The following is a 12,555-nucleotide window of genomic DNA, read 5'->3' on the forward strand; positions in this document are numbered from 1 at the left end:
CAGATGACAGACTGAGGCTGCTTCTAACGGTGCTGTACTGTCGAAGGCAGAGGGGAACCGTCATTAAGCAGAGATTTGAAAACTGGTCTGCAGAGGCCGGCATTGAAGCTTGAACTGCGTTTGCTGTTGCCAGAAATGCCATCACCAATTTGTTCAGCATCAACTTGCTAGCGTGAAAGGAAAACAGAGTGCCAAAACCAAGAGAGGACAAAAGACGTGAGGTAATTTTCTTACAGACAGCGCTGCAATCTCTCTGCTCTATTTTGATACAAGGCTAGTTATGTGCCCCACTTCCCTTTCTAGCCACCCTATCTGTGATCATATATGGCCTGTTTTTCTGCCACCACGTAGATAGAACTCCAGCACCTTTGAGGAGATGGAATTATGCCTTCATCTGCTTGCATTCCTCCTAGCAAGACCCATATTTTAGCACACGTAAAAATCAAAAAGAAAAATATGAATACTGTGCATGCATAGGCTGCCTGCAAGTGAGGGCTTCTTCATGCAATCATATTTTTTTGCATTTCATGTGGTAGTGACAAGCTGACAGAAGACCACTGTTCTTAGGCAGTGAATTTATATTAAGAAACACTGTGGTTCAGTTAGCTGCTCCAAATATTACCAAGAAAAGATGTGTTCAAGATTAGGTTTACCAGAGTAGATAAAAAAAAATACTTGTTCATTCACTGCAACGGTGCATGTTGACTTTACACTTCATGGCATCTCTTCAGCACTTATTTGTTCAATGCCAGCAACCACACTGTGCAACCCTCCACCACTGGGTAGCATGTAAGAGAACTACCAAGCCTAAATGAACCCCTGACTGTTGCAGTGACTAGGATTGTATAGCAAATAGTACTGGCATATTATGATTAATCCTAAAAGGATGCTGGGGCTGGACTAGAGTTTGATTGTGTCAATAGATTATCGCATTGTAATCACGAAGAGACTACTTTCACTCAAAAAGGAGAATCTGCAAGTTAGAATAGGTAGAAAGAAGGAATTAAATATGGGTATCACTGTCATCGGCCATTCATGCCAGCCAAGAGCGGTGAAAGAGCCACACTATTGATTTTTAATAAGAACAAGAACTGCTTGAAGTTGTTTTCAGTAGACATGTTTTTTTTTGTCTAAAAACAACTACAGGACCATTTGATTATAAAACAGCAACTTGTTTGAGTACAAGCCATCTATAGGAAGCCCCAAGAAAAAATTGGAGTGTGTTGCCATGCGCTTTAGGAGAAACCTGCCACAGTCACTCAGCAGCTTTGGCATTCGACTGCCAATGCCAATGTGCGTTCAATCCTGGCTGCAGTAGCCATGTTTGTATAGATGGAAATACGAAATAGCGATTTGTGTGCTGCAAGGTGTTGGCGCACGTTAAAAAACCCCAGGTAGCCTAAATTAATCTGAAGCCCTCCACTACAATGTACCTCATAACCTGAGTTGCTTCACGGCGTTTAGACCCCAAATTCTACAATCCACAATCTGCTTTGGAGAGCAACATGCCATCTAGCTAAACTGAATGCACGAGCAATTATTCCTTTTTCTTCTCAAAATATGAGTCCTTCCGACAACAAGAACAAGTTTGTGAACCATAAGGGGCAACTTCAGCATTTTCTCTACCTCCTCAGATTTTGCTAAAATCTTTGCAGTATGTCTTTCACTGTCCTCTGCTCTTTCATGCCAAATTTTACAGCGGTAAGTGTTCAGCCCCAGTGCAAAAGAATCTAAAAATTTTTACTTTTGTAGATTCAATCGAGGAGATTTCTACGGCCAACCTTACAAGTGTGACATCACTGGATGCATGGCCACTGATATTTGCTCTGCTCTTGCTAAAAAAAAAAACTTTGAGAGTTTGTGGCCATTTGTGACGAATAATGACTAACGCTGCCACTTACCATCACTATTTTAGCCAATTAATACTCAAACGACAGGCCTTGTGACTATATCCATAATGTCGTAAGTTGATCTGTCCTGACGTCATTGCTTGGTTGAAACCCAGTTTTGGTTTTGGTTTCCTGGTTTACATACAGTTTTAAAACATTTCTACTAGGTATATTTTCAAAAACTATTTTATCAGAGAAAGGAGATTCTAGGCAATGCAATTTGGTTGTAAACTCAGTGTCTAAAGACAATTGAAGTTGCCCTTTAAAACAATGCATACAACTGTTAACCAAGTGAAATTTCCCATGAAAGCAGGGTAACTTTCCTTAACAAGTGCATGAGGGCATGTGGATGCAGGGGAAGCTAGAAAAGACCTAAATTTTTGCATGTGGCAAATGCCGGGGAGTCCACTTGGCACTGCTATGTTCAATACAGAATCTTGTGAGAAAGAGCAAACAGTGAAAAACTGTGTGATGGGATCAACTATAGTCACTGACGGCTACTAAGGTCAAATTATACCCCCCCCCCCCCCCCCGCAATAAAAAATTAAACAAAAACTAAAAACCATTCATTTTGTAGAAACTCTAGCAATGGTTATCTGTTTTTAAGACAAAAGATAAGCAGGAACATTAATTTTTCAAAGTTTCATCAAAAAATAATATGTGCTCACTACTGGGAAGCAAGAACTCCTGCAAAATGGTAAACACTGTTGCAACCCTTTTTTCGGCACGATGCAGTAGGAGGGCACTCTCCTCACAAATAATGCCAAACCATGTTAGGAGGCTTCCACCACGTAAAATACCAAAAATCATGTGTAGTGCTGGCGCACTGTGTAACAGATGATGATACAGTAAATGCCTGTCGATATGGGAAATTGGAAAGGCCTTTAAAAGAATAAAAGAGGGAAGGGCCAGCAATGCATAAATCCCTATCTAAAACGACACACAAGCACAATCGAACTGAAGTCGATGGTCAGAAAAGCAAAATAACACAGCCTGACCATTTCTCAGCAAAGCAACGAGAGCCTCCAATTGCTAACATTCCTGCTGTGGCAATAGCGAAATTAAAGGAGAACGTTACACACAACCTGAGCACAGTAGCATCAAAATTAAAGTTGCCATAAAAACATACGTCCAAATCATCACCATTTCTAAATTAACAAGGTTTCACTGCATCAACAGCTTACTTATCTGTGCAGACAATCTGCCTCTGCCTAGGCCGCAGGAGACCACAGGGTATCACATTTCTCCACAAGTTCCTTTCTGGTGCGAAGAATACACCCAGAGTGCCAATTAAAAGGACTGAACAAGGGCTGAGCTCAAGTTCTCTGTGACCAATGATATCTGTCCCTTAAAATATTTCTTGTCCAATCTCTTGTCCTCTTTTAATATCGCCCCTGTACACACCAACAGACAGCACCATATGGCAGCAGTCACAAAGGAGAATTAGAGTGAAGCACTATGGGAACGTGGCATCACTGCAGGAATGGGTTGCAGTCAAGCGGGTGGCCGTTCTTGCTGTATGAGGAGAGCATAGAGGAGCTGGATGAGCTGGGCTCCAGCAGTCCGCTGCCTACAATCACATCGAGGTCCACAAAGCTAGGGTACTGGGCACCTGGCGGCGTCTCGGGAACGCTCGACGAGAAAGGGCTGCTACACAGGGTCGGCTCGTCTCCAACCAGGGCCATCTCTTCCTCCTCGGAGAAGGTGCGCTCAGGACTCTCACCGAGCGTGTCGTCTGATCCCGTGTCGCATCGCAGGGCATCCTCATCACTTCGTCCATTGGAGGAGTCGCTGATGTCTTCAGGCCGAGCCAAGACAGCCTCTTTCGGTGTAAGCGGCTGGCCAAGCACCGGAGGCGGAGGGCATCCCAACCGTGACAGCTCCAGGGCCAAGCTGCGCTCAAGCTCTTCATACTTGCGTAGCACTTCATTGACAGCACTGGAACGATACTCAGGGGGTGGTGGGATGCCCCCTAAGGCACCCAGCAGCAATGCATCTTCGGGATCCGCTCCAACAGGACTGAGCTGGGCCACCAGGCTTTCCTCTGGAAGCGGAACATTGCCCAGCTCCAAGGACAAATTCTTGCCACTGGGGGCTTCCAGCTGTTTCTCTGCAGGTGCTGCAGCAGCCTCAGTGACACCACTAGGGCGCTTGTCCGGCCCTAAAAGCCTCTTCTTGCGAAGCACAGCAAAGATTTCCTTCTCCAGAGAGTCTTCCTCGAGGGAGTCATCATGCGATGAGAAGCTATCTGCCCGTGGTAGCTGTGCTAGGTGCACAAAATCTACCGACCCAGCCACTCGGGGTCCCAGGACGTGGGCCCGAGCAAAGATAGTCGGAGGGCTAGACTGCCGCGAACCCCTGCCCACATCCGGCCGCGGCCTGCGGCGCGGATGCCCCTCACTGCGTCGCATCCGGCTGTCACGCAGGAACCCCCTGCGGTGCAGCACATACCCAAACTCGGGGTCCTCCTCATCAAAGCTGCGGCTAGCTCGAGAAAGCTCCCCTGACCGCCGTCGGCCACTCTCGGGACCCCCCCCATTCACCATCACCGAGCTTTTGTCCTTACTTGAATTGTCAGGTGCTGCAATGGATATGTCACCTTCCTCCAGCCGATACGAGTCGTGCGAGATGTTGTCGTCTGTGTCCTGGCTGGGCGTCACAGCCCCCTCGGCAGGGCGGGGGGTCTCACGGCTTGTATCCCTTTGCGGGGAACTGGGCTCTGAGGTTGTGGCAATTGCCAACTGAGCAGGCTCATAGTCCTCGTCTGAGGTGCCGCCTGCACTACCACGAGATGGTAAGCGCAGACTCGTCGATCTGTGGAAGGGGAGAGTAGAGGAGAAGAAAGAGCCATCACAGTGAAAAGCTGCACAGCAATAAGAGGTGCGCGTCTAACTGTAGCCCCAAAGTGATGACTCTTTCCATGGTTACAAATGTGGCGCTACACCTGTGAGCCCAAGGTTGTGATACCGGCATGATGCTGCAAAAGTGGCCTTTATTATGTCTGACAACCAACCAGAAATGCAGTAAACTAGCTCTCTTAAATTGCCATGAGCTGTTCGCTCCAAGTGAATAACACTATATACACAACACACTGCATTACACTGTCACCTCAAAGGTTGCTTAGAATGCTCTGGATGCTGAAAAAACAATAATGAAAAGAATTCTCTGGCTATGCGAGTCGCATAGGCACAGCGTTTACCAAAAGTTTGTCAAAAGTTCAGTGCTCAAAGGGTTTTGAATTTAAGCTCTGTAGTACGGCTCTTGTAGCATTCATGGAAGTCCTAAGCCCTTTAGTAGACAAGACCACAACTCCTCTTACCTTCAATCGATTGGAAACACTTTAGACGCCTAACAAGTCAAGTAGCCTGCTCTAAAAGAAAGCACCCCTTACCTATGAGCATTTTACAAAGCATGTGAATATTTCGGAAAAAAACCTTCAGTGATGTGAAGAATGACAAAAACCAGCAAAAAAAAAATCAGGTTTTACAGCAAGTTAATGCCCTTCATTGCCCCAAAGCATGACTACTAAAAATAAGCGGGTTAATAAAATTGCAATCACTGTCATTGAAACAAAAGCAGAGAAATACTGACTTACAACAAACAATCATTTAAATTGCCAAAAGGTTTCTAGTGCCTTTAGTCTGCCAAAAAAAAAGAAAAAGGTTTTTTTTTTAATGCTAAAATGCATTCTCAAGCATGCATACCAGAATTTCACCCCCTTCTGGGTCCATAACCTCCTAGCAACGCTTGTACATTCACACTCCAGAGCCCCCATGAATAACAGCACTGGTCCAAAATCACCTGGGCAACTAGTGCAAGGTGGGATAGCTTATCCATGTCACCCAGGTGCGCTTGCAAGAGGAAGAAAGAAGACAGCATGCAGGGAGGGGCATCTTCGGTGGAGGGGATGCACTTCTGCAGCAGCAGTGGCACCCAGGGTTTCGTGTGCATATTATTTTTTTTTCTTTTATGCAAGCTTGCCATAAAGCATATAATAGAAACTCGTGTAAATTAATATATGCAGATCTTTTGCTTCATTCAGTCCTACAAATATTGTACTCGGAGCGTCACGAATGGCAGGATGCATTATATCAATAATTCAATACACAAAATATGGCAACAGATAAACTTATCTGTAGTGATGTGAAAAATTGCTTTTTTTTTTTTCAATTTAATTAAATATGAACGGCCTAGCACTGCCACTGAATCGAATATAGAATAGGGTACAGTTAAGCTCCGCCCAAAATTTTAAATCAGAAATGGAAGCTCCTCTCAACCTAGTGATATCAAGTGGTCTCATTAAAAAGAATCGGTAATCAGCCATGTAACCTGCCAATGCACCTTCTAAAGTCGTGACCATGATTTTTCACTCACAACACTGGCAACTCTGGATTTTCCGCAGAACGGGACCTTTGACGCTGTCACGCTAAAACCGAATCCTAAAAAAACAGAGGTGAATACGAATAAAATATTTACGTTATCATTTACTACTGTAGCCAGTGCTCATACGAAATGAATATTCCTACAAAGCATTGAAGCACTGATGAAAATCTGGAATAACAAATTCAGTAGTGAAAGCTCGTTCATTCGAACCTCGATCATTTGCATTTTCGGTTAATTTAAACTACGCTACTTGGCCCAGCCAAGCTAGATAGAGGTCTGTGTACAAAAAAACCCATTATTTCAAACGCGAGTCAGTACCACTATGGATAATTCAAACTATGCAGCGCCTCGTCTGGGCAACCTGGCGCCCCGCATGCGGCCAAGGAAACACACCTGCGATATGGCGGCTATGCAATACAAGGCTACGCACGTCCAAAACTAAGACAAAGATAAAACTAAGTAAAACCATGGAAGAGAACCGTTATGGGACTTAATTTTGCAAGTCAGACACAGAGGATCATGTGATAACAAGAGCAACATAGAACCAACGTTACTGCAGCTACATATCTTTTTTTCTAAGGGACCATAGCTGCAGTGAAGAACTACAGCGCTGGAAGCGTGCCGAGAAGGCAAGGAGCACTGGAAGATGTAGGTTCTATGTTGCTGTTGTTGTCACTTGATCCTCCGCGTCAGATGTGCAAAAATTGAGTTCCAGCCGTTACATGACTGGCGTGGTTGCCAGCGGCGCCGGAGAGTAGGAGTGTGGTGGCTGTTGTGGCGGCTGCTTGCCGTCTGTTCCACGTGACCTCCGAAACTTGCAACTCAATGGTCGTTAACTAGATCCCTGTTAATTCGGAAATATGGATAAGTATTTCTGCTGGCGTGGTCCCAGCCGACGCACATGTAAGGTTATGGCATTGGACGGGCGCTACGGGCCTCACGCTGATTAGGCCACGTCCATTTGCATTTGCATGATCGTCAAAATAGCACCCTTCAGACCTGTACTACATGTTGCACAGTTGGCCTCACACCTCTGACTTGCGCACAACAGCCTTAGTAAGCAGACTACACGCAGCACCTTAGTAGGCCAGCTATGTAGTTTCAGTTTCGCTTTAATGAGCTTTTCGCCATCCGCGGCAATGGCGGTAATTGGCCGCGCATCAGCCAGCTAACCGAACGCAGTTGCACGGCATTACGGACGGCGGTAGTAGGCTTTTTACATGCTTTCATCGTGGTTCTTCCACTGCTCCCAAAATGTACGCTCATCAAATGCCATTCAGCGCATCGTAGGGTGAAACCTCACACTATGCAGTTTGCTTTTGCAGGTCATTGCAGCTACCGCTTTGCACCACTCTGCCAAGCTCACTACCCCTCCCCCTCCTCCTCGCACCACTAGGGCTAAGGTCAAAAGATACCAGCCCCATGATGTTATCTCTATGCAGCACCTTGGTGCAGTGTCCAGAAATGCGCTGTAGACGGCGACGGCATGAAGTGGAGGATCGCGCTTAACACTAACGTTTTCTTTTTTTCTTTTTTTTTTTCAAAATTCTCAGCAGCAAAAGTTGGGGATGGATTTAAAAGTAGTAAATTTACCATAAGGCAAATGGTTCATGTCAGTTCTTTCAAGGCCATTCCACAATATGAACATCGGATAATTTGAAGTTTTTTCTGGTCCTGTGCAGCTCGAATTAACGAGCTTTTACAGTAAATTAACTCTATAACCATCATATGATATGCGTAGCACATCTGCCAATGTTGATGACACCTATAAGACCAAGAAACCAGTGCCATATCCAAGTCATGAAAGAGATGTGTCCAAAAAGGCAACTAATACCTAAGCCAAGAAATGCTTGGTGGAATGCCTTTTTTTTTTAAATGGGAAACGGTGTTATTTTATGGCTGACAAATTACTGATTAAAAAGTAAAAGAAAGAACAACCACATGTTGTCGGTGGGATCCAAACCCATGCCACTGAATTCTGTGTACGGCTTTTTACCAAATAACCTACTGTGTTAGGTGTCAATCTCATTTTTGGGGGCATTTAATATATGGGTATCCTAAACTTGAGAGCGCTACGTCCACTGCTATGGCAAGAATGGTAGTAGTGAACGCAATCAAGGTTAGGTTATAATACACAATATACAATAAAAACCTGCGTATACTACAAACCTGCATATAATACAAGATGTAATTTCACGATAGCAAGAATGGAAAAAGAAATGTTTTCCTCAGTGTATAATGCAAGGAATGAAAGATCAGTAAAAGTATGTGTTTGCACTAAATTTTTCGGTTGTGCAGGGACATGTGCGTTCCGCACTTTCGTGTCCAACGCCACCTCATACCAGGAACTAAATAGTGCCACAAGCCTTCATATGCCGGGACTCATTTGCTCCCCTTTTCGCACCGGCAACTTTGATCTGAGAATTTCACAGGCTGAGAAGAGAAGAACAGCTAACATTCGTCCCGGCAATCGCGGAAGCCACATGATCCTCATTTTGTTCTAAAACCAGTGAGTCACTCCAGCTTGGGCGCGGGATGGCAGCACACGAGCTGCTGGCTAGCATGCACAGTGCGTCTCACACTGCTCGCATAGCGTGGGACATATTCACCCAAGAAATGCTCTCGAATTCAGGGTTTTCACAATCGCCAAGAGTCCATTGCTAAAGAAATCATCTTCAGTACCTCTATGCGTTCATATCCCGCATTTCTCGAAGGTGCGACCACAAGCTCCTTGGGAATGCATGTGCGATTGGGCCGTAGGGTGTGGCCAGTATGACTGGAGAGGCCCATGAGAGACCCGTGCAGCGTGCCGAGTGATCATTTTGCTAACCCTACATAGTGCAATGTGCGATCAACCTCCGTCCGGTCGTGTGTGCGTTGCGGGCATGGCGGGGTCAGCGTGGTGAAACCGAAGCCATCGAAAAAGTCAGCAGATTCCACCGCTAGGTAGCGCCTCCTCTGGCTAGAACGCTGATGCCGATAGCGCTGATTAATAATGAGGCCAGAACTGCGAATTTAGGCTAAAACTTATTTGCATCTGCATATAATATGAGGCAGATATCTGACATGATAAAATCAGGGGGAAAAACCTCGTACTATGCATGGCTTTTTACGGTAACTGCATAATTAGGAGACTGGGGAGCTGCTGCTTCAGCTATGTTGACAGTTGTTGGTTCTCAGCACGTTAGGATATGCTAACGGTTGAAAAAACTTGAAAACAGACAGGACGAACAAAGAGCAAACTGACAACTGCTTAGTTTTGAATTCACGCTCTGTTTGTCCCGTCTGTTTTCACGTTTTTTCAACTGTTAGTGTATTCTAGCGCGCTGAGAATCAACATGCAGAACCAACTGGCCCCTATCATAGCACTGCTTGCTTATGTTGACAGAGCGCTGTGCACAAAATTCAGAGGTCACGAGTCCAGATCCCATTGGTGGCTTGTGGCCTTTCAACATGACAGTGTTAAAGGCACTGTACAGCAGAACATCTGACATTGCCACTGTGAGCAAAAAGTCATGAGCGTTTCTGGCAGTTGGTAGTTGGCAAATATATGAAGAGACCATCTGAAATGGCAGGAGTGCCAGCTGGGGCTACTCCTTTGAGACGAGAGGGCAAGATTAAAATAAAATCTGAGACCCTTGGATCTCAAGCAAAACACCGTCACCTTAGGCCATGAAAGGTATGTTCGTATGGCTTGGTTAAGTGGTAGTTTATATCTGTCGGGTAGTTTCTCGTATAATGTGGTAGCTTACAAATGTATGCTAATGAGTATGTGCGAGATAATAGATGCACAAATTAAAGGACTAGTCATTAAGTGAGTAGCATAATGTCTGCATGCGAACGGGGATCCACAAAAGGAGCTGCAGATGTAAGCCATTAATACCGTAGCACACATCCTTCTAGGCAGGGCTTAAGAGTCTCCCAAATTTTTTTGCTTCTGCTTCTACTTTCCAATCAGTTACCTTTTGGCCATAAAATAAAAGCACGAATAATCCCCTATTGATCAACATTACTATTTAAATAAAAAAAAAATAAAAAAGAAACATCCCCCATGAGTTACTTGCTTTTTATGACCATCGGCTTCATATGTATGCCACAACAATCCCTTCACTTCCCAGCCCCAGACTGCTCATGAGAGGGATGGGAATCATGAGTCATGGCTCAAAAGATTGGGCATGAAGACAGGGCTTTGTAAACCATGCAAGAAATTGAGAATGTCTTCAATTTGCTTAGAATAAATTTGAACACACTCTATTTCTATCGTTCAGCAATTAAAATACCAAGATATTAACTTTGCAACTGAAAAATTTCAAGCCCCTGCGAACCTTTACTGACCTGCAACCTAGAAGAAAAATGCCTTTCGCCCAGCTTAGTGACAAACTTGCTGGCAGTGTACTGCCAGTGCACTGCTCGCTATGCCTTACGAGACCTAACCAGCCTTGCATTGAAGCTAAAGAGAACAGTTCTTTGCAACTAGGCATGCATATTGTAGGATAACCAATCCTGTTACCAGTACACTATAAATAAAATAAATGCTCATTAAAGTCAAGAGACAAGTGGCTTCTGTAACGCCTTTGGCATTGAAAAGGGCAAAGCAAGCGAGCTGAAGGCCACTGCTAGGTTTTGTTGGCAGTGCATGACAGCTATGTGGCCTGGAAAAAAAAAGGAGACGAAAAGATAGAAGTCCATCATCAAGCACAAATGACTTTCACGTCATGATTTCTTAGTGCCAGCAAGTGCTCACGGACGGGCCGCTGACACATTTTTGTATGTGAAAAGTGACAAAGAGTCCCGCTAAGAGAAGCACCAGTTTAAGGCGGACACCTAAGCTGCACCTACAAGACTATGAAGCGATAGTGTTAATGGCTCCTGTCTGCGGCTCCTCTTAAGGATTGTCTGTGTAAATGCACTTTGCTATTCCCTCTACCGTTGATCCCTTAACTTGTGTCCCTGTTAACTTGTGCATATTGGTTAGCATAAAGACATACGCTACCCAATTATGTACTAGACCACCCAACACAGATACTTATAGGGCCCAGCTTTATTCGAGCAATATCGACATGCCTGCGTGGCCTAGGAGTAGCGTGTCTTACACATACATTACTCTCGAGGGTCCTGGGTAGCTCTGAGTTGGTAGCTCCTGGCATGCCATGTGTTGTGACATCATCATGCAGCTTGCCAATCAATCAGTACCCAGTCACGTCAACTGCCAACTACCACCTACCAGAACTACGCCCACGAAGTGTTTACTGAAAATGCTGACAAAGTTCAAAGAAGATATTTGCGCGAGCTGGTAATGCTGACAATGCTGCATTTTCTGGGCCTTAAATGCTATTGCACTAATATATATAGATTTATCAATAAAATTATGATGATGTACTGCCAGGGTCCACTACACTTTTAGATAGGACTTTCAAGGAGATAATACATGCGTTCAGTACGGACAATAATTCAAGGTACCTCGTTTCAATATACCCAGGCTCTACTGTATTTCTGTACTTTTTGCAGTAGAATAGGGCAGTCCGCAACTGCAAACAAAAGCCTCCTACAGCAAATGGTAATAGCTGTGCATACTATATAGTGGCCTACAAATTTTTCGGACTCTGATAATTTAGACTGCTTGCATGTTGAGGAACCTACAACCATCAAGCATGCTCAAAAGTGGTCACTTCTTAGTGAAAGTTCCCTCTCTAGGCCCAGAGAATAAGACCTTGGCTTGTGTTGTGTGCATCAGATGAAACTGAGGGGCATGCATTGTGGCATGCTAACACAGAGTTGGCTTGTGGATTTGTTTGCTGCATGCAGGCATGTAGACATTATGGTACTGGTGATGTATGGCACGAAAGAATGCAGTGCAGACATGTACAAAGCGTGACTCTGACTCAAATGCAGGCACAGTCGCGCCAACCTGTAAGTGGAGAAATCTGCATTTTTCAAGTCGCATTTTATCAGCAAAGTTATCTTTTACAAGCGTGTGGAATTTTCATACCATTCTGTGAATTCTGCACAGTGCAAGAAACCAGTCAGCAACTTCAGTAAATAAAGGCTGCCGCTCAAACGAAAACAACTTGAAAGAATGACTTAATGGCTTGGCATAGGTTTAACAAGATAACAACCTTCAGAAGCATGACGCAATGCAATCAGCTATGCATTTTGCGGGATACCATAACGAGAGCAAGAGAGTGGGTGAGAAGGCACGGCACACTACTGAGTTAGCAGAGAGTCAATGCTGCGGCTCAATAACTGCACCAAAGCAGCGCACTCAACTTTCCAGGTAGCTGAA

At 44.7% G+C, this 12,555-nt stretch overlaps 1 protein-coding gene across 1 annotated transcript in view; it reads right to left on the reverse strand.

Moving 5' to 3' along the window:
- Window positions 1–12,555, reverse strand: part of Cdep (Chondrocyte-derived ezrin-like domain containing protein) — a 110,969-nt gene that overhangs the window by 63,121 nt on the left and 35,293 nt on the right. The window contains exon 9 of the mRNA XM_084593699.1: window positions 4,456–4,703. Within this exon, the coding sequence (XP_084449825.1) occupies window positions 4,456–4,703 (248 nt within the window). The remainder of the gene's footprint in view (window positions 1–4,455; window positions 4,704–12,555) is intronic.

This window comes from Amblyomma maculatum, chromosome 2 (assembly GCF_055883805.1).
Source record: "Amblyomma maculatum isolate TAMU_Amacu chromosome 2, ASM5588380v1, whole genome shotgun sequence".
Classification (NCBI taxonomy): Eukaryota; Metazoa; Arthropoda; class Arachnida; order Ixodida; family Ixodidae; genus Amblyomma; species Amblyomma maculatum.